At 44.2% G+C, this 27,392-nt stretch overlaps 1 protein-coding gene across 1 annotated transcript; it reads left to right on the forward strand.

The window, feature by feature from the left end:
* Positions 1-22,154: 22,154 nt before the first annotated feature.
* LOC133111854 (E3 ubiquitin-protein ligase TRIM35-like) lies at positions 22,155-26,745 on the forward strand (the record flags this gene model as incomplete). The annotated part of the gene is made up of 5 exons (XM_061222480.1): positions 22,155-22,541; positions 24,009-24,104; positions 24,190-24,414; positions 25,516-25,807; positions 26,210-26,745. Coding segments are annotated over 5 exons (1,536 nt in total), but the record flags the coding sequence as incomplete, so codon positions are not given.
* Positions 26,746-27,392: the final 647 nt, after the last annotated feature.

The following is a 27,392-nucleotide window of genomic DNA, read 5'->3' on the forward strand; positions in this document are numbered from 1 at the left end:
TCTGGGGGAATTCTGAGTCTCTCAGGGGATTATTTTGGTCAGGCAGCCCTTGAGGTGTTTTATCTTTTAGGGACTGTTGGTGTTCATTTTCATTGAAAGTATGAAAGGGTTTTGTCAAAGAGGATGAGAGAAACTGAAAACGGAATTGCATTTACATTTTACTATTGTATATATAAAGTGCATACATTAATTTGAAAATGCAAAGCAGGATTTAGAATTTTTTATTTTTGAATTAGGGTTTTTACGTTCATGGAATGAACTGGAAATGTCATTGCAGTTTTGCATTTTCATTAAAATTTTTGCGCGGATATGCTTCCATAAATACGTACAATGGGCCTCATTTTTTTATATTTTCGGAAATCCATGCGCAAATGTATATGTGATCAGAACCGAATATGATGACCATACCTGGTCTTCCTCAGTTGACATTGTTGCTGTCGTCCAGCAGGTGGCAGTGCTGCGTGCTGTCCCTCCTTCCCCTGGAATGGTCTAATCGTTGATTAGATAATTGCTTGATGAGTCACCAATTGTCCTGGGTGTTTGCACCTGAGAGACCCTTTAAGTGGCTTCACCCAGATGCTCAAGAGAGTGATTTCTCACTCCGTGCTGGGCCTTTCACAGTGGTTGTCGGTTGTCTGAGGACTTGATGTTTCTTTTGTTATTTTGGATTTCCACACTTGCACTCAAACACCCCTAAACTGATTCACTCTGACGCGCAGTCAGACAGAAACACATTATTGCAAATAAAACTCTTTAAATATATTTTCCTTGTCTGGTCTCCATGTTTTGCTGACTGCTTGAACGCCGGTCGTAACACAATCTAACAAATTCCGCCAGGATTCATCAAAATTTATATCCATGTGTGTATGTTGATGAATACCAAGTAATTATACATGAAGGCACGTTCCCAAAATTTGTGATAAGCATAAATTAACGCCCCTTAAATACCATTTATGGAATTTTGGCTATTTACAGAGATAGCCGAAAAAAGAAAAAAGCTTCTCTGAAGCGGAGATTGAAGTACTCTTTATGCTAAAATCAAACATGTATTTGATTTTGTAGTGTAAGCAGTGAATTGTCTGAACTGGGGAAGACTAATGCCTGGCAATATATAGCCAAGCTATTGTAAACTCTTTCTGAAGTAACACACACTATGCAACAGATAAAAAGAAAATGGTTTGACATTAAACAGGAGGGAAAGACGGTGCACTTTCCAAGGCGTCACTGAGGGTAGGAAAGTTACAGGGCTGGGAGAAGGCATTGGCAAGTCATAGGAGACATCGCTATCAGGAATCCCACCAAGGGGTGACCGCAATAGCCTATATGTTTTCCCTGTCCTTGCAGAGAGCCATGTCACAAGCCCTCAAACAAAGTGATTATGTCCCCATGCTTCAAATCTTCTAATAAAGCAGTAAATGTAATGTAAAGAGAGGTCAGCCATGGCAACAAAGCCTAATGCTACATTCACGTCATATCAGAATGACCGAATTGCCAGCTTCCGACTGGGGAAGAGTTCACCTCTGGCATTAAATGCGAGGTAAAAAATATAACTCGTAAACACATGAAGCACATCAGCCGCTATGCCACTTCTTGATGTTTTCAGGAGTGAACTTGAACTTGCCGTTATTGTTCGTTGTTTGTTCTCTGAGCCTCAGTCTTTCAAGATGTACTCTTTCTGAAGTAGGCTACGCAATGCCCCAAATATTCTAATAAAGCAATAAATGTGCATTATAGTCCTGTGCAAAAGGTTTAGGCAGGTGTGAAAAAATGTTGTAAAATAAGAATACTTTCAAAAATAGAAATGTTCATTGTTTATTTTTTATCAATTAACAAAATGCATGAACAGAAGAAGTGAATGGACAGAAGAAAAATCTAAATCAAATCAATATTTGGTGTGACCAGCCTTTGCCTTCAAAACAGCATCAATTCTTCTAGGTATACTTGCACACAGTTTTTGAAGGAACTCGGCAGGTAGGTTGTTCCAAACATCTTGGAGAACTAGCCACAGTTCTTCTGTGGATTTAGGCAGCCTCAAATGCTTTTGTCTCTTCATGTAATCCCAGACAGACTCGATGATGTTGAGATCAGGGCTCTGTGGGGGCCATACCATCACTTCCAGGACTCCTTGTTCGTCTTTACGCTGAAGATAGTTCTTAATGACATGGGCTGTATGTTTGGGGTCGGTGTCCTGCTGCAGAATAAATTTGGGGCCAATCAGATGCCTCCCTGATGGTATTGCATGATGGATTAATATCTGCCTGTACCTCTCAGCATTGAGGAGACCATTCATTCTGACCAAATCCCCAACTCCATTTGCAGAAGTGCAGCCCCAAACTTGCAAGGAATCTCCACCATGCTTCACTGTTGCCTGCAGACACTCATTCTTGTACCGCTCTCCAGCCCTTTGGTGAACAAACTGCCTTCTGCTACTGCCAAATATTTCACATTTTGACTCATCAGTCCAGAGAACCTACTGCCATTTTTCTGCACCCCAGTTCTTGTGTTTTCATGCATAGTTGAGTCGCTTGGCCTTGTTTCCACGTCGGAGGTTTGGCTTTTTGACCAAAATTCTTCCAAGAAGACCACTTCTGACCAGACTTCTGCACAGTAGATGGATGTACCTGGGTCCCACTGGTTTCTGCCATTTCTGAGCCAATGGTACTGCTGGACATCTGCCAATTGCGAAGGGAAGTAAGCATGATGTGTCTTCAGCTGCACTACGTTTCCTTGGCCGATCACTGTGTCTACGGTCCTCAGTATTGCCAGTTTCTCTGTGCTTCTTCAACAGAGCTTGGACAGCACATCTGGAAACCCCTGTCTGCCTTGAAACTTCTGCCTGTGAGAGACCTTACTGATGCAGTATAACTACCTTGTGTCTTGTTGCTGTGCTCAGTCTTGCCATGGTGTTTGACTTCTGACATTAAACTGTCTTCAGCAACCTCACCTTAGAAGCAGAGTTTGGTTGTCCCTCACCAAGTTTGAACCCTCCTACACAGCTGTTTCTGTTTCAGTTAATAATGTGTTTCAACCTACATATTAAATTGATTAGCTCCTGTTTGGTATAATTTGTTAATCACACACCTGACTAGATGCCGACAAAATCCCTGATGCAATGTACCTAGAAGAATTGATGCTGGTTTGAAGGGTAATCACACCATATATTGATTTGATTCAGATTTTTCTTCTGTTCACTCAATTTGCATTTTGTTAATTGATAAAAATAAACTATTTGCTTTCAAAAATATAAATATTTTCTTACTTGACAGCATTTTTTCACACCTGCCTAAAACATTTGCCCAGTACTGTACCTATTTCTCTTTTTATTCACTAAGGAGCACAGATTGTAGGACTACATTATATTATACTGTGATGCAGAACGATGTGCAACATTTACACAGGTACAGTCTGGTGTAAAAAGTTGAGGACATACCAGTTCTCCAGTCTAAATGTCTGTATTGTGGATGCTACTGTGTAGTGACTCAGGTTGGGCTGGACTCTCTGCCCAGTCTCCCTCATCATGATTTATGACATGGTCCACCAAAGTGGCCCTAATATTGTCAGAAATATGTCTCCATCTATTGCCTGTTCCCTTTCTCGGTTCTTGTCTTTGTCCTCCTCATACTCTTCTCTCTCTTCCTCTGCTTCTGCCCCTTGCCTTCACTGCCTCCTTGTTTGCAAAGTTCTCACAAAAGAGGTTACCTTACCTGAGGTCTATTTGTAGTGCTAAGGCTCAGACTGATTTGTGTTCAATTAGTGCATATGTGTTTTCATGTGTGTGTGTGGGTGTTGCCAAGTTCAGGTGGGTTTTCCCAATGATTGCAAGAGATTTAATTCATGAACCAAGTGTCTAATGTAAGAAACAGTGTGTAGTGTTTTGCAAGAAGTGTGTTGCAGAATTGCAAACAAAGTGCAAAGCAGAAAATGTGTTTGTACTTTTGGTGCCATTGTTTAAGGCATGGTTACAAAAAGTTAAGGTTTTGTCTAAGCATTCATTTTCAGTGTGTGAGTAATCGGCAAAAACTGTAATTCAGTGAAGATGTATGTCGCCTAGTGGCTGAGGTACAGGACTGGGACCCAGAAGGATGGTGGTTCAAACCCCAGTATATTCACAATATGATCCACACAGCTGTTGGGCCCTTAAACCCACATTGCTCCAGGGGGACTGCCCCCTGCTTATTCTGATCAACTGTAAGTCGCTTTGGATATAAATATCAGCTAAATAGCAAATTATTATTATGATTATTATTATGATTATTATTATTATTTAGTGACCATCATCAGGTATCACCTGCTGTACTCATGAGATACAACACAAATAAACTGGAGTGCGTCATCAACATATACAATCTATTTGTCCTTCTGTGACTTTCTGTGTCTGCCTGCCTTGTAACTTACAAAGTTACTTACAACTTACAACTTACAACTTATAAAGGGGTGCATTTTTAGGGGTGCTGATGTTTCTGTATTGAGGGGTACATTTTTAGGGGCACTAATGTTTCTGTATTGGTAGTAAATTGTTAGGAAACTCAGATATTTCTGTTCTTGAGGGAGGGCAGGCTTATTACAGACTGACACATCAACAAACAAACTGGAGATGAGGGAGCACTGTTTTTGTATTTCTGTGATTATCCTTTTATTTTTGTTACAAGGTCAAATTTTATTTTGCCTTTGCTACGTACCTGATTTTTTAAATTGCAGCAATACATAGGTTATTGGGTTATTTTTTAAGTAAATAACCTTTGTTGAAAAATCATAACTTGTGGTGTTAGCATGTGGCTAAACCAGAAGTCAAAACAACGCACAGTCTGTGAGTGTAATCTGTGATGTTAGCATGTGGCTAAACCAGAAGCCTTAACAACGCACAGTCTGTGAGTGTAATCTGTGATGTTAGCATGAGTAACTTCAACCTCAATCCTGAGATTAACCCTAACCCTAACTGCAACCCTAATGTTAACACGAGACATATTCTAAAATACAATCCTCTTGTTACTGTTCAGGGCGGCACGGATGGTGCAGTGGGTAGCACTGCCGCCTCACAGCAAGGAGGTCCTGGGTTCAGGGTGTATTCCTGCCTTTCGCCCAATGTATGCTGGGATAGGCTCCAGCCCCCTGCGACCCTGTTCAGGATAAGCGGGTTCAGATGATGGATGGATGGATTACTTCCTGTGTATGATCTTCAGAGTGGCTGTAGTAGCGCATGATCACCTCTAGATGGCAGCATTGGCTCGTGTGGTTTGGGGCTTGTGTCCCTCACATGGAAACAGGGCTGAAGGTTGTCATGGGCAACACGTTTGATCTCCTCTGATGCTCCCCCGGTGGGATGGGGCCCGGGGCCGCTGGTTTCACTCTGTACTGAAAAACAGGGCTGGTGTAAAATGCCTGCGGATCAGCCAATCAATCCTCAGTGGCACAATGCTGCCTCTTGCAAGAAGTGATGTCACAGAAGACGCCTGTGAAATGGGCCTACATGGCACCAGAACCCCTCCAAATGAACTAGACACCTTTCTCAGCTCCTTCCCAGGGGATCACACCCCACTGATCCTCCTGGGAGATTTCAATATCCTCCTTGAAGCCTCCCAGGCCACTGCCTTCCTGCCACTTCACTCCACTCCTTAACACTGTCCTCATTACATTACATTACAATAATGGCATTTGGCAGACACTCAGAGTGACATACAGTTGATTAGACTAAGCAGGAGAGCCAAGCAGGGTTAAGGGCCTTGCTCAAGGGCCTAATGGCGTTGTGGATCTTATTGTAGCTACACCGGGGATCGAACCACCGACCTCATGGCTCCCAGTCATGTACCTTAACACTACACAACAGGTTGCCCCAGGAGGCGGACATTGTCCTAGACCTTGTTTTCGTGAGCAACTGCTCCCCTCTCGAATCCTTCTCCAAACTCCCCACTGACTCTACATCTGCCTCCCTCATTTCATCTCTCTCCTCTGCCTTTGACTCTCTCTGTCCCCTTGTCTCAAGACCACCTCGCACATCCCCTCCCAGTCCTTGGATATCCGACACCCTACATACCTGCAGGGCCAGCCTCCACGCAGCCGAGAGGAAGTGGGGTAAATCCAGAGGCCCATTGGTCCTCATGACCTACCAGTCTCCTGGCGCCATTCTCTTCTGCTGCCACCTCCGCCAAGGTGAAATACTATCAACTACTCCATTCCTAACCCTCGGAACCTGTTCTCTATTTTTACCTCTCTCCTCAACACGCCTCCTTCTCCACCTCAGATCCTTTGCTTTTCCACCGTTCGACAACCTGTGCCCTTGACCCTATTCCCTCATCTCTCCTCCAGACTCTTTTTCTTTTCTAAGAACAACCTGCTTGACCCCCATCAGTCTGGCTTCAGATCTGGCCACTCGACAGAGACCGCACTCCTCTCCATCAGTGAATCACTCCATGCCGCACAAGCAGCCTCCCTCTCCTCTGTCCTCATTCTTCTAGATCTCTCTCCTGCCTTTGACACTGTGGATCACTCCATCCTCCTGTCCTCCCTGTCAGCAACAGGGACTGTTGTCCTCTCGGAGAACATGACCTGGTTGTGCAGATTCCTCCTATACAACATCCGCCCCTTCCTCACCCCCTACTCAACCCAGCTCCTGGTCCAAGCGATGGTTTTGACCTGCCTGGACTACTGCAACTCTCTCCTGGCTGGCCTTCCAGCATCCGCCATCAGACCCCTCCAACTTATTCATAATGCAGCAGCTCGTCTGGTCTTCAACCTTCCCAAACACTCTCATTTCACCCCCCTGCTTACTTCCCTCCACTGGCTGCCTGTAATGGCTCGCATCAAGTTCAAAACATTCATGCTAGCCTTCCTAGCAGTTGAGAGGTCAGCCCCAGCTTTCCTCCAAAAAATCATCAGCCCCTGCATGCCTGCCAGACCTTTTTGTTCGGCCACCACAGGCCACGTGGAGCCTCCCCCTCTCTGTGTGTCACGATTACTGTCTGTTCTGGCTCCATGTGGCAGAACAAACTCCCTGTGGAGGTCAGAACAGCAGAATCTCCACCTTCAAGCACAGACTGAAAACGCACCTCTTCCTGTCCCTCCCTACCTCCCTGTAAACCTGAACTGTTGTCTTTACTTGTGTTATCAACATAATACCTTTGCTAGTTTTGTTTGGCGAGGTAAGAATTTTATTCATATATTTGCGTGGTGAGGTATTAAAAAAAAATATATTCTGATGATCAAATAGGCCCTTGTCCTTGTCTTTGTTGTGCAGGTAGCAGCTGAAATTGTACTTCCAGTTGAAATGCACTTTGCACTTCTGTTGTATATCACTCTGGATAAGAGTGTCTGCCAAATGCCATAAAAGTAATGTAATGTAATAATAAACAGGTGTGTCTAACAGGTAGAGCAAAGTCCTGTTTCACACCCACAAGTGCTTTAGTTACACTGGGGGATGCAATGAAATGATTTCACTGTGAATATGTTTCAGAAGCAAAAGCTTTTTTCAAGATATTGACTGAGAAGAACAGATACCTGACACTAATTTAATGACAGTCCTTTTGAATTTTAAGTGTAATTGTAACAGGTGTGTCTAACAGGAAGTGCTGTCACTGATAAACAGGTGTGTCTAACAGTTTCACCCATACAGGTGCTTTAGTTACATTGGGGATCTTATGATATGATTTCACTGCGAATTCTTTTCATTTCTAAAAATATTGACTGAGAAGAGCAGACAGAGCAGACAGTTTTAAAGACAGTCTATTATAAGTGTGTGTAACAGCAGTAAGTAAAAGTGAAACCAAACTGCAGATTGAGCAGGGACTGAACAGACGGAGACAGAATGGCCTCTGGATCTTCTCTCCTTGAAGAGGAGCTCTCCTGTCCTGTGTGCTCTGAAATCTTCAGGGATCCTGTTGTCCTGAGATGCAGTCACAGCTGCTGTAAGGCCTGTCTGCAGCAGTACTGGGGAAACAAGGGATCTCGAGAGTGCCCAGTTTGCAGGAGAAGAGCTTCTATGGATTTTCCTCCAATTAGCCTGTCTCTGAAGAATACCTGTGAGGCGTTCTTAAAGGAGAGAAGTCAGAGAGCTGAAGCAGGATCTGAAGTGCTCTGCAGTCTGCACAGTGAGAAACTCAAACTCTTCTGTCTGGAAGATCAAATACCCATCTGTTTTATCTGCCAAACTTCAAGAAAACATGAAAAACATAAAATGCTCCCAGTTCAGGAGGCTGCAGAAGAGAATAAGGTATGTGTTTGATAACAGAATTTAGACTTTAACAACTAACTATGTATAAGTTAAACTGCAGATAATACTGATTACAAGGTATGGAAAATTGAGATGATAAAAAAATATTTGGATATTGATTAAGTTGGTCTTTGTCGTGACCGATTAGTTAACAAAACTAGTAAATTGTGTCAGAAATGTAATTTATATTCAATATGAATCTATTGACGTAGTTACTGTGTTATCACGATGTGTCACATGACTGAGAGAGAGGGGCAGGAGAGAGTGGGAGGAGAGAAGGGCAGGTTAGGCCCATAGATATCTCAGGGTTCACCAGGGTTCTTCCCTGGTGATCCCTGGTGATCCTCTGCCATTGATCCTTCCACTTTTCCTAAATATTTGGGCTTCAAAAAGCTGGGTTTTAATTTTGTAAAGTTTATTTTTGCTACATCATCAGAAATAAGCACAGAACAAAACCATAACCAAACACACACATATCCAAAACTATGAGGGGCAGTCGAGAGCAAAATTCTAACTTTGCTTACATACACATGTGAAACACTCACACATACACATGTGAAACACTCACACATACCCATGTGAAACACTCACACCTGCCCATGTGAAACACTCACACATACCCATGTGAAACACTCACACATATCCATGTGAAACACTCACACATACCCATGTGAAACACTCACACATACAAATGTGAAACACTCACACATACCCATGTGAAACACTCACACATACCCATGTGAAACACTCACACATAACCATGTGAAACACTCACACATACCCATGTGAAACACTCACACATATCCATGTGAAACACTCACATCTACCCATGTGAAACACTCACACATACCCATGTGAAACATTCACACATACCCATGTGAAACACTCACACATACACATGTGAAACACTCACACATACACATGTGAAACACTCACACATACCCATATGAAACACTCACACATACACATGTGAAACACTCACACATACACATGTGAAACACTCACACATACCCATGTGAAACACTCACACATACCCATGTGAAACACATGTGAAACACTCACACATACACATGTGAAACACTCACACATACACATGTGAAACACTCACACATACCCATGTGAAACACTCACACCTGCCCATGTGAAACACTCACACATACCCATGTGAAACACTCACACATATCCATGTGAAACACTCACACATACCCATGTGAAACACTCACACATACACATGTGAAACACTCACACATACCCATGTGAAACACTCACACATACCCATGTGAAACACTCACATCTACCCATGTGAAACACTCACACATACCCATGTGAAACATTCACACATACCCATGTGAAACACTCACACATACACATGTGAAACACTCACACATACACATGTGAAACACTCACACATACACATGTGAAACACTCACACATACCCTTGTGAAATACTCACACATACACATGTGAAACACTCACACATACCCCTGTGAAACACTCACACATACCCTTGTGAAACACTCACACATACCGTGGGGAGACCACTCCTGAAAATCTATTTTGCATTCTTTTCTAATTTAATACAAACTTTGAAATTCCTCACTATATTATCAGCATAACATTTTGAGTTAAAAGATTCCATTAATTTCAGAATTTCTTCTTGGTATGTCCACCGATTGCTTTAATGGCAACATGCACTCAAGCTGGCATGGACTCCACAAATCTGTACAAAACCTGATGAATAGTAAATGGTAAATGGTTGGTATTTATATAGCGCCTTTAACCAAAGCGCTGTAAAATTGATGCTTCTCATTCACCCATTCATATGCACACTCACACAACAATGGCGATTGGCTGCCATGCAAGGCACCAACCAGCTCGTCAGGAGCATTTGGGGATTAGGTGACTTGCTCAGGGACACTTAGACACACCCGGGGTGGAATCGAACTGGCAACCCTGCGACTTACTCAATTATTGGCTTTTGGCTTCAAGTGCTTCCATAAATGTTCAGTGGGGTTGAGGTCAGGTGATTGTGGATTCTGCAGCACACCTTGCTATTCTTTGGCCTTTGAGTAGTTCTTGCAAAGCTTTGAAGTGACTCTTTATTTCCAGGATGACATCATGAAAAGAACATCCCAGATTTTCAATGTGGTCTCAAACTTTTGGACCCCCCTGTACATACATACTCATGTGTCTCTACACACATGTGAAATACTCACACATACACAAGTGAAAGACACCCAACAACCCAACAACACCTCACTTTGTAGCTCTGATTTTATAGTTTTGTACATTGCTTTCGACACGCTGTGACCTGAGTCTCCATTCTGGCTCCCCTCTGTCTGAGCAGGGGCTCTTGTGCTGTCTGTGTCGGCAGTGAAGTTTACTGTGGGTCTGTGTCCTCAGTAAAGTGTCGACTCTGTCATTTCTTTCCAGGAGAAACTCAGGACTGCACTGGCTCCACTACAGAAGAAGCTAGAAGCCTTTAATACAGTAAAACTAATCTGTGATCAAACAGCAGAGCACATCAAGGTACTGAACTATGGCCTTTAAATCACAGTGTTGAAAATGCAGCTCTGGATTGTGCTGAAATGATGGTGAATAATGTTTATTCCAGAGCCAGGCCCAGCACACAGAGAGACAGATAAAGATGGAGTTTGAGAAACTTCAGCAGTTCCTAAAAGATGAAGAGGCAGCCAGGATCACTGCACTGAGGGAGGAAGAGGAGCAGAAGAGTCAGATGACGAAGGAGAAGATTGAGAAGATGACAGAAGAGATATCATCCCTTTCAGAACAAATCAGAGCCATAAAACAGGAGCTGGGAGCTGAAGACCTCTCATTTCTGCAGGTAAGACCCGATCACTCTGTCTGTAGCACTCTACGCACTGCTGTTAATGCTCACACATTCATTTATATAATATAATATTCTCTCATACACCTTTTCATTTAAACTGGCTAATATCATCAAATCTCTTCAACGCTTTATCCAGCGGTAAAATGAAAGTCTTATTTGTTGTATGCTTAAAACAATTTATTTATGAATCATCCTACATGCACACATTTTACACATATACAACTGTGTTAAAGCCACATATTAGTTTCTATGTAACATGTCATATGAATAGCACGTTCAGTAACATGCATGTAAGATGCTCCTGTGGATTCACACTGTTTAATTGGAATGAGTATTTGCTGCAGTCATAATAATTCCCTCTCCTCATTTCAGAGCTACAAGGATTCCCAGACCAGGTAAGGAGACTGCATCCTTTCATCAGGTCCTGTGAGTGTGTGTCCCTCAGTGGGGCTGTGAGTGTGTGTCTCTCAGTGGGGCTGTGAGTGTGTGTTTCTCAGTGGGGCTGTGAGTGTGTGTCTCTCAGTGGGGCTGTGAGTGTGTGTCTCTCAGTGGGGCTGTGAATGTGTATCTCTCAGTGGAGCTGTGAGTGTGCGTCTCTCAGTGGGGCTGTGAGTGTGTGTCTCTCAGTGGGGCTGTGAGTGTGTGTCTCTCAGTGGGGCTGTGAGTGTGTGTCTCTCAGTGGGGCTGTGAGTGTGTGTCTCTCAGTGGGGCTGTGAGTGTGTGTCCCTCAGTGGGGCTGTGAGTGTGTGTTTCTCAGTGGGGCTGTGAGTGTGTGTCTCTCAGTGGGGCTGTGAGTGTGTGTTTCTCAGTGGGGTTGTGAGTGTGTGTCTCTCAGTGGGGCTGTGAGTGTGTGTCTCTCAGTGGGGCTGTGAGTGTGTGTCTCTCAGTGGGGCTGTGAGTGTGTGTCTCTCAGTGGGGCTGTGAGTGTGTGTCTCTCAGTGGGGCTGTGGGTGTGTTTTTCTCAGTGGGTGATGATATTGCTGCTGATAATCTTCTATGGTAATGAAGCCACGCCCACAGCACAAGTGTCTCCTGAATATTATTGCAGAGCCCAGTGTACACTGGGGGATCCAGAGAAGGTCTCAGGAGCGCTGATTGATGTGGCCAAGCACCTGGGCAATCTGAAGTACAGAGTGTGGGAGAAGATGCTGGGGACTGTTCAATACAGTGAGTACTGGGGGCAGGGAGCTCCACATTGTCACTGTACAGGGGGAATCTTCAGCATCTTTCCACAAGCTGATGAAGCCAGTCAGAGTCATAACACTTAACACTGATACTGGATTGAAGGGGAAGGAGGTTTTGCTCCCTCTTCCAATTATTATACACTGTGTGAAATAGTTTTAGACGTATTTTGTTTCTTGAAATAGTTTAATTCATCAGTTCTCAGGTTGTAATGGTGGTTTTGGTGAAAACCAGTTCATATCCTGAGAAACCCAAGATTTCCCTTTGTGCTGATCAGTGCTGACGTCTCATTCTCTGTCCCTTCAGCTCCTGTGACTCTGGACCCAAACACAGCACATCCCAACCACTCACTGTCTGAGGATCTGACCAGTGTGAGACGCAGTGATGAGAAACAGCAGGTTCCTGATAATCCAGAGAGATTTGATGAGTGGGGCTGGGTGCTGGGCTCTGAGGGATTCAGCTCAGGGACACACTGCTGGGATGTAGAAGTGGGGGATGGACGCTGGTGGGTGGGTGTGGTTAAAGAGTCCATCTGCAGGAAAGGGGATATGAACATGAACTCAGCAGGAGGAGTGTGGAGTATATATAAGTATGAGAGTGGGAAATACGCAGCCCTGACCTCCCCATCTAAAGCCCTCACTGTGCAGAGGGAACTCCAGAGAGTCAGAGTGCAGCTGGACTGGGGCAGGGGGGAGGTGTCATTCTCTGACCCCAGTGACAACACTCCTCTCTACACTTTTAAACACTCCTTCACTGAGAGACTGTTTCCATTCTTTAAATGTTCTTCTCTCCAGACTTGTATGCAGATCTGTCCAATGAAGGTGTCTGTAACAGTGGAGTAGCTCTGTGGAAAGTGGGTAAAGATCTGGCCTTAAAACCCGCTTATCCTGAACAGGGTCGCAGGGGGGCTGGAGCCTATCCCAGCATACATTGGGCGAAAGGTAGGAATACATCCTGGACAGGTCGCCAGTCCATCGCAGGGCACACACACCATTTACTCACACACTCATACCCACGGGCAATTTAGACTCTCCAATCAGCCTAACTTGCAAATTTTTGGACTGTGGGAGGAAACCGGAGTACCCGGAGGAAACTCACATGAACACGGGGAGAACATGCAAACTCCACACAGACCGGGATTCAAACTCAGGACCTCCAGTGCTACCCACTGCACCATCCGTATTGACAATAAATGGTTCCCAAACGGCTTTACAATTGATGCTTCTCATTCATCCATTCGTATACACACTCACACACCAATGGCGATTGGCTGCCAGGGAATTGCACCAACCAGCTCGTCAGGAGCATTTGGGGGTTAGGTCGGGATTGAACTGGCAACCCTCCGACTGCCAGCTGTCTGCTCTTACTGCTAGAGCCAATGTCTAGTTATTCTCAGATATTAATTCTGTGAAGAAATGTCTCTTCTTGTCAGTGCACTATTTGCTTGCTTTTGGTTGGTTGGTTGAAAATGGAACCTCAATATCTTACTAGTTTTAAAACCAATCTCAATGCTACATTGCAGGTTGACTACAACGGGCCCGCTGGCCAACTAGTCATTCTCATATACCTACATAGCGCCATTTCTGTGTTATGGATGCCCAGAAAAATTATCATAAAAAATAAAGACTTTTAACAACCCAACCCAAGACCATTAATTATGTTGGTGATTCAGATATAGACTTGCCTTTTCTCATTTCAAGACTGTACATTTTCTTACACTTGAATTAAATCAAAATTCTGACGATTAATTATCCATAAGCTTAACATGGGAATACACAATGCTAACATGAATCTGACTGAGTTCTAAATGAACCTGAGGCTGCTATTTACAGGTAGTAGCAAGATGACGTTCATTAGCACGAGCAAGCTCTCCATTTCTGAACAAGTGTGGCACAAATGTAGTCATAAACAACAAAAACACAAACACACATTACATTATTGGCATTTGGCAGACGCTCTTATCCAGAGCAACTTACAGCTGATTAGACTAAGCAGGAGACAATCCTCCCCTGGAGCAATGCAGGGTTAAGGGCCTTGCTCAAGGGCCCAACGGCTGAGCGGATCTTATTGTGGCTACACCAGGATTAGAACCACCGACCTTGCGTGTCCCAGTCATTTACCTTAACCACTATGCTACAGGCTGCCCGCACTACACACACATGCACGCAAACAAACACACACATACACACACACACACACACACACACACACACACACACACACACACACACACACACACACACACACACACACACACACACACACACACACACACACACACACACACACACACACGCGCGCACACACACACGCACATGCGCACACACATGCAAAGACACACACAGACACACACAGACACACACACACACACACACACACACATGGTTCTCTCAGCACGGTTGCTCTTGATGTGTGCATGGTGGGTCTCTCACACATATTGTAATGGCTTCCTGGTTTCTCTCCGCTCTGTGCTGCTTCCTGACTGGGCCCACTGACCCTCCATTTTGTTTTTGCTTTTCATGGGATGGGCCACGTTTCTGTCCTGGGGGGCTCATGCCTCTCTTCCTCCAGCTGAAGGACTCCCCCAGAGAGAAGCAGAGTGCAGATACACAGCTCCTCCAGTTCAGCAGCACACCCCCGGGAGGACATTGGTCTCCCATCACATGAGACTATAACTTTAAATTATCCTGTTTGATGGAAGCGAGATTAAGAATTGTTATAGTTTTGCATGTGTTGGGGGAGCGTTGCAGCAGGGTTGTGATCAGAATCAGAATCAGAATCACTTTATTCGCCATGTAGTTTTTACATACAAGGAATTTGCTGTGGTTAGTGGGTGCATGCAGACAACATAAAGAATAATACAAAAAAAATAGAAACATAGATATAAAATAAGGTGGAATCTAATCTAGAATGTAAATATAAAATAAAAATAAAAATAAAAATAAAAATAAAAATAAAAATAAAAATAAAAATAAAAATAAAAATAAAAATAAAAATAAAAATTTACAATAGGGGGTGGCACGGATGGTGCAGTGGTTAGCACTGCCGCCTCACAGCAAGGAGGTCCTGGGTTTGAATCCCCGTCGGCCGGGGCCTCTCTGTGTGGAGTTTGCATGTTCTCCCCGTGTTTGCGTGGGTTTCCTCCGGGCACTCCGGTTTCCTCCCACAGTCCAAAGACAAGCAGGTTAGGCTGATTGGACAGTCTAAATTGCCCATAGGTATGAGTGTGTGAGTGAATAGTGTGTGTGCCCTGCGATGGACTGGCGACCTGTCCAGGGTGTATTCCTGCCTTTCGCCCAATGTATGCTGGGATAGGCTCCAGCCCCCCTGCGACCCTGTTCAGGATAAGCGGGTTAAGATAATGGATGGATGGAAATATTTACAATACAAGATGATGCTGAAGCGGGGTGTGAGAAGTATTATTAAAATGCAAAATATAAAATATAAAGTCTATGGGGGCAGGATAAGAGTCTGTGACAATGGGGGGGGTCCCGGGCCTAGTTGACATTAATCACAGGGAGTTGATGTAACGTGTCTGTAACGGTTGTAACGGTTCTGTGACAGTGGGGGGTCCCCCCGGCCTTGTTGATGAGGCCAGCTGCAGATGGGTAGAAGCTGTTTCTGTGGCGAGAGGTTTTGGTCCTGATGGACCGCAGCCTCCTGCCAGATGGGAGTGTTTCCAATAGTCTGTGTCCGGGGTGAGAGGGGTCGGCCACAATCCTTCCTGCACGCCTCAGGGTTCTGGAGGCGTACAGGTCCTGAAGAGATGGCAGATTGCAGCCAATCACCTTCTCTGCAGAGCGGATGATACGCTGCAGTCTGCCCTTGCCCTTGGCAGTGGTAGCAGCATACCAGATGGTGATGGAGGAGGTGAGGATGGACTCCATTATGGCGGTGTAGAAGTGCACCATCATTGTCTTTGGCAGGTTGAACTTCTTCAACTGCCGCAGGAAGAACATCCTCTGCTGGGCTTTTTTGGTGAGGGAGCTGATGTTCAGCTCCCACTTGAGGTTCCCAGAAAGCGGCATGACTCCACAATGTTGACAGGGGAGTCTCTCAAGGTGATGGGGGCAGGTGGGGCTGGGTTCTTTCTAAAGTCTACAACTATCTTCACTGTCTTTACAGCGTTGAGCTCCAAGTTGTTCTGACTGCACCAGGTCACCAGATGGTCAATCTCCCACCTGTAGGCGGACTCATCCCCACCAGAGATAAGTCCAATAAGGGTGGTGTCATCCGCAAACTTCAGGAGCTTGACAGATTGGTGACTGGAAGTGCAGCTGTTGGTGTACAGGGAGAAGAGCAGAGTGTGAGTGTGTGAGAGTGTATGAGTGTGTGAGTGTGAGTGTGAGAGTGTGTGAGAGTGTGTGAGAGTGTGTGAGTGTGTGTGAGAGTGTGTGAGAGAGTGTGTGTGTGTGAGTGTGAGAGTGTGTGAGAGTATGAGTGTGTGAGTGTGTGAGTGAGAGTGTGAGTGTGAGAGTGTGTGAGAGTGTGTGAGTGTGTGTGAGTGTGTGTGTGAGTGTGTGAGAGTGTGTGAGAGTGGGTCCTGAGGACTGGAGCTGGGAAACACTTGTCGAGGACCCGGCCCTAGGCTCCCCTGATGAGAGATTGACAGAAGATGGGTTAGGCAGGAATGCATTGTTAACCTCTCGCACACGCCATTGAGGTGGTAGCAAGAACGCCCGTAAGAGGAAAAATATGTGGTTCAGAGATAATGAGCAGCCCTAATTGTCATCGGAGGAGTCTGAAGTCGGGGGACTTAGATTTAGAGTACTAAGGAGCAAGGTTAAAGTTCTGACTGATGCCATGCATAGAATGAGTTCCAGCATAACCTTGGAGGAGATTCAACATGCTGAGCTGATGTTTGTATAAAGTTTGGAGAGAGTCCAAGGAGAGACTATGACAGGGAGACAAATAACAGTGATGAATATGTTCATAAAAAAGTTGCATAAGAGATAAATGTCTTTCCACTCGGTATACTGGGGACATTTCTTATCAAAAAAAGGTACACTTTCATACAAGTTAAGGATATATAAGGAGTGAGCTTTAAGACGTTAAAAAGCAAGAAAAAAGAAGAAGAAAGAAGAGAGAAGAAATAGCATCTTAGAATTTTTCTGTTGAAGATATCTAAGGGCTGTTGAAGAGAGAGCAACGCAAGACAGCTGTAGTCAAGCTGGAGTGGTGTGCTCCCTCTGCGCGCCATAGGATAAGGTAAAGGCCAAAGAGAATGATGGGTATTTGAGGGGTGTACCTTGAATTTAACATCTGGTGGAAAGGTAAATTAGAAAGAGCTAAAGGGGTATATGGAACTTGTATGTGATTAGCAAACTGAAAGATGATGTTTAACCTGTCAGCTGTATAACTCTATTATTTTGATTGATTATAATAAAGTATATCTTACTATAATAATATGTGATAAAGGTTCTCTTAGAGGAATACAGTGAATACAGGAAATCGTATACCAGATTTGCATCACACCCTTCACTTCGAGACTGGGCTGGAAGTTCAGTAGAACTTACCAGGGCTCCAGGACGTTCGGAGTACTGAAAGGAAAAGAGAGTTCGTCCCCGAGACACCTCCTCGTGGGGTACTGCTCGTGGGAACGTGAGGTCTGAGCTCGGCAAGGGGTCCGTGGCTCACGAAACACTGCCCTGTAGGGCTGCTGGAGAGGGGAGTCTCATGTCCAGTCAGGGAATTTAAGGGAATTAAGATCTAAGAAAATCGATTCATTGATTTAAAGTCCTGGACGTTTCAAGAGAAACTCTGATTCCTGTGTTGAGTTGGAGGGGTGGGACATCACCTGGGACCCACCGGATTTCTGTACAGAAAATGTTTCCAATGTTGAAATCACTGATAATCTTTGTGAATGTTACTTTTTGATGAAGGCTTTTAACTTTTTTTTGGTCTTTGTTTTATTTCCAGCAAGTTAAGATGATTAATTGTCCAGTTTCATTAACATATACTGTACAGAATTTTGTTTAATCTTGAAGTCTTTTGGAAATAATGACCATTTCGAAAATTAGTAATTCTGTTCAATTGCTTGAAGTACAATAATAAAACAAACTCAAAATAATGATCATCTCTGCCTGATTTTTATTGCACATATATATATATATATATATATATATATATATATATATATATATATATATATATATATAGATAGATAATCTGGTTAGATTTGAATGAAATGCATGCCATCTTTGTGCTGAAAAATGCACAAAATCACAAATGACTTATGACTTGTTTGTATAGCGCTTTTCACTGATGACCTCACCAAAAGACGCTTCACAGAGTGACAGAATGAAAGAAAACATGGGGAATGCCAGCCCTGAGCCCCCAGATAACACGAGGTGACGAATACCTACTCGGAGAAAAACCCTCAAACAGTGGTGAGAAAAAACTCCCCAGGGGAAGAGATCTATAGGAACCCGGCTATATAGGTTATACTGGCCTATAGGTCGATACAGTAACATGTTCAGGTATTAAACTAGCAGGTAATCTATAAAGTCCACAGGATGGGTGTAGAGTATGCAGTTCAGAGGGGAAGGGGATGAATCCCTAATGCACAATAAGTGAGAAATTCCATCTTCCCATTTCTGATAATTATCAGAAAACCATAACAACGCACACCTTCTGTGAGTGTAATCTGTGATGTTAGCATGTGGCTAAACCAGAAGCCATAACAACGCACAGTCTGTGAGTGTAATCTGCGATGTTAGCATGTGGCTAAACCAGAAGCCATAACAACGCACAGTCTGAGTGTAATCTGCGATGTTAGCATGTGGCTAAACCAGAAACCATAACGACGCACAGTCTGTGAGTGTAATCTGTGATGTTAGCATGTGGCTGGGAACCCTTCCCTTGGGACAGTGCATTCTGTTGCTTTGCTGTGTTTCCTTTATTGCGCTGAAGCTGACTCTGGGGGAATTCTGAGTCTCTCAGGGGCTTATTTTGGTCAGGCAGCCATTGAGGTGTTAGTATCTTTTAGGGACTGTAGGTGTTTCCCCTTTCATTCGCCATTTCTGTTTCCTGTGTTGTCTCATTTCCATTCTTCTGATTTCCCATTCAGAGGGTTTCCTAGGTCAGGAAGCAGGACCACCGAGTTGCTGGATAAATTCACTGAGTACAACCCGGAACAGCTGTTTCTAGCCTACGTCTGCCCATCTTCCAATCTTGGAAGGGTTCCAGATTCGACTCTGAATTTATCCAGCTCAGTGATCCTGTAACTCAGTTTACAGACACCAGAGATAGTTTTTAACCTTGGAGGCTTAATATTATTAAAATAAATGTTTTGTACGTAGTTAATATTGATATTGTTTTGTCTTTCTTCTGTTATTGTAGAGCTTGGAGGTAAGTACTGGTGTGTGTGTCTGCGTGCATGTGTGCGTGGAGGTAAGTACTGGTGTGTGTGTGTGCGTGCATGTGTGCGTGGAGGTAAGTACTGGTGTGTGTGTGTGCGTGCGTGCGTGTGTGCGTGGAGGTAAGTACTGGTGTGTGTGTGTGCGTGCGTGCGCGTGTGTGCGTGCGTGTCTGGCACCCCATCCAGGTAACTGCTACAGTTCATGTTACAACCAAGATGAAATAAATAAATACAAATGTGTTTTAAGACAGTTATGATGAGTAACTTCAACCGCAATCCTTAGATGAACCCTAACTGCAACCCTTATGTTAACACAAGACATATTCTTAGATACAATCCTTATTGTAATATTTGTATTCACCTTCCCTGTGTATGATCTTCAGAGTGGCTGTAGTAGCGCATGATCACCACTAGATGGCAGCATTGGCTCGTGTGGTTTGGGGCTTGTGTCCCTCACATGGAAACAGGGCTGAAGGTTGTCATGGACAACACGTTTGAACCCCTCTGATGCTCCCCCGGTGGGATGGGGCCCGGGGCCGCTGGTTTTCACTCTGTACTGGGGGCCGATGGTTTTCACTCTGTACTGGGGGGCTCTGTATTTGTGTTGGAGCCACAATATTCACACCTTGTTCATTTTTCATAATTCCACTTTTCATGTTTTGAGGGATGATTTATCCTCTGAAGCGACATTAAGTCAGAAAAAGCCATGCATGCCATGAACAATACATGTTCTATACTCACATTGTTCTTGTGTTATATTTTAAACAATTAGACTGAGGTTAATTACAGTTTCAATCAAAATTATTCAACCCCCATTGCACATTAGGTTTATTGGCAAAATATACAATTTCTCAGCTGTTTGCAATAAACAAATTATACAAGAAATGTTTAAGTAGTTCAATGAAACATAATATTACAAAATATTACAAGGATTTTTATCCACATTCAACACAAAATGTCACTTTTAATCACTACTGCAGTCTCAAAATTATTCAACCCCCTGTTTCAAGCACACCTGGTGCAACTAATGAGTTCAAGTGTGCTTGAGATAAAACACATAAATACCTGGACTGGCTAGGGGTTTGTTGAGAGTGACGTTTGATTGCATGTTAGAAATACTTGCACAAACAAGGAAAAGGATACAAAAAGATAGCAAAAGCACTGAATGTTCCTAGAGATACAGTTGGAAGCATAGTTCGCAAGTGTAAAGTTAAAGGAACAGTGGCTACACTACCTGGATGTGGCAGAAAGAGGAAGCTATCAGCAGCTGCCACCAGATTCCTGAGGAGGCAAGTGGTCAAAAACCCTAGAGTGACTGCAAAACACCTGCAGCAAGACTTGGTGGCAGCAGGCACTGAGGTTTCAGTTTGCACAGTAAGGCGCATACTGAACACTGAAGGGCTCCGTGCCCGGACTCCAAGACGTACACCACTACTGACCCAAAAGCACAAGAAAAGTCGACTCCAATATGCTCAAAACCATCTAAATAAGCCACAAAAGTTTTGGAATTCTGTTCTGTGGAGCGATGGAACTTTTTGGGCCCATGGATCAGCGGTATGCCTGGAGGAAGAAGAATGAAGCATATGCTGAAAAGAACACCCTGCCTAAAGTGAAGCATGGCGGTGGCTCAGTGATGCTCTGGGGCTGCTTTGCTGCCTCTGGCACTGAAAACCTGCAGCGTGTGGAGGGCACGATGGATTCAGTCAAGTATCAGGAAATCTTAGGGAAAAACCTCATGCCGTCTGTGATGAAGCTGAAGCTTGGGCATCGTTGGACCTTCCAGCAGGACAATGATCCCAAGCATACCTCAAAGTCCACCAAGGCTTGGTCATTAAAAGTAGCATTTTGTGATGAATGTGGATAAAAATCCTTGTAATATTTTGTAATAATATGTTTCATTGAACTACTTAAACAGTTCTTGTGTCATTTGTTTATTGCAAACAGCTGAGAAATGGTATATTTTGCCAATAAACCTAATGTGCAATGGGGGTTGAATAATTTTGATTGCAACTGTAGATCTCATTTGAAGAACTTATGGACACATGACCACTAAAACTCACAATTTGGGAGACAACAAATTCAAGCATAAAGCAAATGATAATCCCGAAAACCTGGATTTTGTCAATGTTAAGGAAAAAATCTTTGGGAAGATCTTTGACCTTTAAGGTGTAAGATTCAATTTAACATGAGTGAACTGCCAGACCCTGAAGAACAGGGCTGGTGTGAATCTGCTGCTAGATCAGCCACTCAAACCACACAATGCTTCCCCCTGCAGGAAGTGTCTCCCATAATCGGACATTTCAAACAGGAAGCGGGAAGTACAAAGTCTCACACATAATTACATTTCCGGTCTTATGATATGATTTGACTGTGAATATGTTTCAGAAACAAAAGCTTTTCAAAAGATATTGACTGAGAAGAGCAGCGACTTGAGACTAATTTAAAGAAAGTTTGGTTTAATTTTTAAGTTTGTGTAACAGCAGTAAGTAAAAGTGAAACCAAACTGCAGATTGAGCAGAGACTGAACAGACGGAGACAGAATGGCGTCTGGATCTTCTCTCCTGGAAGAGGAACTCTCCTGTTCTATGTGCTCTGAAATCTTCAGGGATCCTGTTGTCCTGAGATGCAGTCACAGCTTCTGTGAGGCCTGTCTGCAGCAGTACTGGGATCAGAAGGGATCTCGAGAGTGCCCAGTTTGCAGGAGAAGTGCTTCTATGGATTATCCTCCAATTAGCCTGTCTCTGAGGAATGCCTGTGAGGCGTTCTTAAAGGAGAGAAGTCAGAGAGCTAAAGCAGGATCTGAAGTGCTCTGCAGTCTGCACAGTGAGAAACTCAAACTCTTCTGTTTGGTGGATCAAATACCCGTCTGTGTTATCTGCCAAACTTCAAGAAAACATGAAAACCATAAAATGCTACCAGTTCAGGAGGCTGCAGAAGAGTATAAGGTAAGTGTTTGATCACAGAATTCAGACTTTAACAACTAACTATTTATAAGTTAAACTGCAGATAATACTGACTACAAGGTATGTAAAATGGATATTGATGAAGTTGGGCTCTGTAGTGCTGTCATCTACTGACAGTTAAATCAAACTCGTAAATTGTGTCAGAAATATAATTAATATTCAATATGAATGTATAGAGGTAGTTACTGTATTGTCACGATGTGTCACATGACCGATAGAGTGACAGGAGAGGGGGGCAGGAGGGAGAGGGGTCCTTCTAGTTTTCATGAATATTTGGGCCGAAAATAACTGTGTTTTTTTCTTATTAATATAAATTGACTCTGTAAAGAAATGAAGACAGTTTTGATCATTTTCAGGTCAGAATGTGCAAGTTTGTTTTTGTGAAACCAACAGACCGCAACCATACACACATATCCAAAACTATGAGGGGCTGTTGAGGGCAAAATTGAAACTTTGCTTGAATGTACCCATGTGAAACACTCACACATACACATGTGAAATACTCACACATACACATGTGAACACTCACACATACCCATGTGAAACACTCACACATACCCATGTGAAACACTCACACATACACATGTGAAATACTCACACATACCCATGTGAAACACTCACACATACACATGTGAAATACTCACACATACACATGTGAACACTCACACATACCCATGTGAAACACTCACACATACACATGTGAAATACTCACAAATACACATGTGAAACACTCACACATGCAGTGGGGTCCAAAGCTCTGAGGCCACTCTTGAAAATGCTTCTTTTTTCCATTGTTTTCTAATACAAACTTCGTCATTACTAATTATATTATCAGGATAACAAATTGAGTCAAGAGTTGAATCTTTTAAAAGATTTGGCAACGTGCACTCAAGCTGGCATGGACTCGACAAATTTGTGCAAAACCAGATGATTCATGTTATCCCAGCATTATTTGACAATGTTCCAAAGAGCATCTTGTGATGTTACTGAATGCTTGGCTTTTGTCAGTCTAAGTGCCCCCATAGATGTTCAATGGGGTTGAGGTCAGGTGATTGTGGATTGAGCAGCACTCCTTGCTCTTCTTTGGTCTTTGAGTAGTTCTTGCAAAGCTTTGAAGTGACTCTTTATTTCCAGGATTACATCAAGAAAAAAACATCCCATATTTTCAATGTGGTCTCTGACTTTTGGACCCCCCTGTACATACATACTCATGTGTCCTCACACACATGTGAAATACTCACACATACACAAGATAAACACTCAACAACACCTCACTTTGTAAGCTCTGATTTTATAGTTTTGAACATTGTTTTAGACAAGCTGTGACCTGAGTCTCCATTCTGGCTCCCCTCTGTCTCTGCAGGGGCTCTTGTGCTGTCTGTGTAGGCAGTGAAGTTTACTGTGGGTCTGTTTCCTCAGTAAAGTGTGGACTCTGTCATTTCTTTCCAGGAGAAACTCAGGACTGCACTGGCTCCACTGCAGGAGAAGCTAAAAGCCTTCAATGCAGTGAAACGAATCTGTGATCAAACAGCAGAGCACATCAAGGTACTGTACTGAGGCCTTTAAATCACAGTGTTGAAAATGCAGCTCTGGATTATGCTGAAATGATGGTGAATAATGTTTATTCCAGAGCCAGGCCCAGCACACAGAGAGACAGATAAAGATGGAGTTTGAGAAACTTCAACAGTTCCTAAAATATGAAGAGGCAGCCAGGATCACTGCACTGAGGGAGGAAGAGGAGCAGAAGAGTCAGATGATGAAGGAGAAGATTGAAAAGATGACAGAAGAGATATCATCCCTTTCAGAACAGATCAGAGCCATAAAACAGGAGCTGGGAGCTGAAGACATCTCATTCCTGCAGGTAAGACCTGTTCACTCTGTGTCTGGAGGACTGTATACAAACTGCTGTTAATGCTCACACACATTAATTTATACAATATAATATATAATATTCTCTCAAACACCTTTTCATGTAAACTGGCTAATATAATCAAATCTCTTCAATACTTTATCAAGCAGTTGAATTCTAATTTTTGTAGGTCGTTTTTTATTTACTAGTCATCCGACATTTATCATCCAAAGCGCACACATTTTACACATGCAACTGTGTTAAAGCCACATATTTAGTTTTCTCTGAAATATGTCAGATGTAAAGCACGTTCAGTAACATGCAGTCAGATGGTCCTGTGGATTCACAGTTTAACTGGAATGAATATTTGCTGCAGTCATAATAATTCACTCTCCTTATTTCAGAGCTACAAGGATTCACAGAACAGGTAAGGAGACTGCATCCTCTCATCAGGTCCTGTGAGTGTGTGTCTCTCAGTGGGGCTGTGAGTGTGTGTCTCTCAGTGGGGCTGTGAGTGTGTGTCCCTCAGTGGGGTCAGGCTGTGAGTGTGTGTCTCTCAGTGGGGCTGTGAGTGTGTGTCTCTCAGTGGAGCTGTGAGTGTGTGTCTCTCAGTGGGGTCAGGCTGTGAGTGTGTGTCTCTCAGTGGGGTCAGGCTGTGAGTGTGTGTCTCTCAGTGGGGCTGTGAGTGTGTGTCTCTCAGTGGGGCTGTGAGTGTGTCTCTCTCAGTGGGGCTGTGAGTGTGTGTCTCTCAGTGGGGCTGTGAGTGTGTGTCTCTCAGTGGGGCTGTGAGTGTGTGTCTCTCAGTGGGGCTGTGAGTGTTTGTCTCTCAGTGGGGCTGTGAGTGTGTGTCTCTCAGTGGGGCTGTGAGTGTGTGTCTCTCAGTGGGGCTGTGAGTGTGTGTCTCTCAGTGGGGTGGGTCTGTGAGTGTGTGTCTCTCAGTGGGGCTGTGAGTGTGTGTTTCTCAGTGGGGCTGTGAGTGTGTGTCTCTCAGTGGGACTGTGAGTGTGTGTTTCTCAGTGGGGCTGTAAGTGTGTGTCTCTCAGTGGGGCTGTGAGTGTGTGTCTCTCAGTGGGGCTGTGAGTGTGTGTCTCTCAGTGGGGCTGTGAGTGTGTGTCTCTCAGTGGGGCTGTGAGTGTGTGTCTCAGTGGGGCTGTGTGGCAGAACGCTGGGAGGGATGGAGCCATTTTCTTACAGAATGAAGATCTGATGTTGCTGCTGATAATCTTCTATGGTAATGAAGCCACGCCCACAGCACAAGTGACTCCTGAATATTATTGCAGAGCCCAGTGCACACTGGGGGATCCAGAGAAGGTCTCAGGAGCACTGATTGATGTGGCCAAGCACCTGGGCAATCTGAAGTACAGAGTGTGGGAGAAGATGCTGGGGACTGTTCAATACAGTGAGTACTGGGGGCAGGGAGCTCCACATTGTCACTGTACAGGGGGAATCTTCAGCACCCTTCCACAAGCTGATGAAGCCAGTCAGAGTCATATTGGTCCTGTCTGTGTAAGAGCCCTGGAGTGAAGAGACTGAGCACCAGTCCTTAATCTCACTGATGCTCATTATAAAATGCTGCTTTAACACCGACACTGCATTGAAGGGGAAGGAGGTTTTTCTCCCTCTTCCAATTATTACACACTGTGTGAAATAGATTTAGATGTTTTTTGTTTTTTGATATTGTTTAATTAATTTGTTCTCAGGTTGTAATGGTGATTTTGGTGAAAACCAGTTAATATCCTGAGAAACCCAATATTTCCCTTTGTACCGATCAGTGCTGACGTCTCATTCTCTGTCCCTTCAGCTCCTGTGACTCTGGACCCAAACACAGCACATCCCGACCTCTCACTGTCTGAGGATCTGACCAGTGTGAGAGACAGTGATGAGAAACAGCAGGTTCCTGATAATCCAGAGAGATTTGATTGGTGGGGTTGTGTGCTGGGCTCTGAGGGATTCAGCTCAGGGAGACACTGCTGGGATGTAGAAGTGGGGGGTGGGGACTGGTTCGTGGGTGTGGTTAAAGAGTCCATCAGCAGGAAAGGGGTTGTTGATCTGAGGCCAGCAGGAGGAGTGTGGGGTATATTTAAATATGGCAGTGGGAAATACGCAGCCCTGACCTCTCCATCTACAGCCCTCACTGCGCAGAGGGAACTCCAGAGGGTCAGAGTGCAGCTGGACTGGGACAGGGGGGAGGTGTCATTTTCTGACCCCCGTAACAACACTCCTCTCTACACTTTTAAACACTCCTTCACCAAGAGACTGTTTCCATTCTTTAATTTTTCTTCTCTCCAGACTCGTATACAGATCTGTCCAATGAAGGTGTCTGTAACAGTGGAGTAGCTCTGTGGAAAGTGAGTAAAGATCTGGCCTTAAAACCCGCTTATCCTGAATAGGGTCGCAGGGGGGCTGGAGCCTATCCCAGCATACATTGGGTGAAAGGCAGGAATACACCCTGGACAGGTCGCCAGTCCATCGCCGGGCACACACACCATTTACTCACACACTCATACCCACGGGCAATTTAGACTCTCCAATCAGCCTAACCTGCATGTCTTTGGACTGTGGGAGGAAACCGGAGTACCCAGAGGAAACCCACATGAACACGGGAAGAACATGCTAACTCCACACAGAGAGGCCCCGGCCGACCGGGATTCAAACACAGGGCCTCCTTGCTGTGAGGCGGCAGTGCTACCCACTGCACCATCCGTATTGACAGTCAATGGTTCCCAAATGGCTTTACAATTGATGCTTCTCATTCATCCATTCGTACACACACTCACACACCAGGGAATTGCACCAGCCTGCTCGTCAGGAGCATTTGGGGGTTTGGTCGGGATTGAGCCGGCAACCCTCCGACTGCCAGCTGTCTGCTCTTACCGCCTGAGCCAATGTCTAGTTATTCTCAGATATTAATTCAGTGAAGAAATGTCTATTCTTGTCAGTGCACTATTTGCTTGCATTGGTTGGCTTTTGGTTGGTTGGTTGAA

The sequence above is a fragment of the Conger conger genome, chromosome 15, assembly GCF_963514075.1.
Source record: "Conger conger chromosome 15, fConCon1.1, whole genome shotgun sequence".
NCBI classification, from domain to species: Eukaryota; Metazoa; Chordata; class Actinopteri; order Anguilliformes; family Congridae; genus Conger; species Conger conger.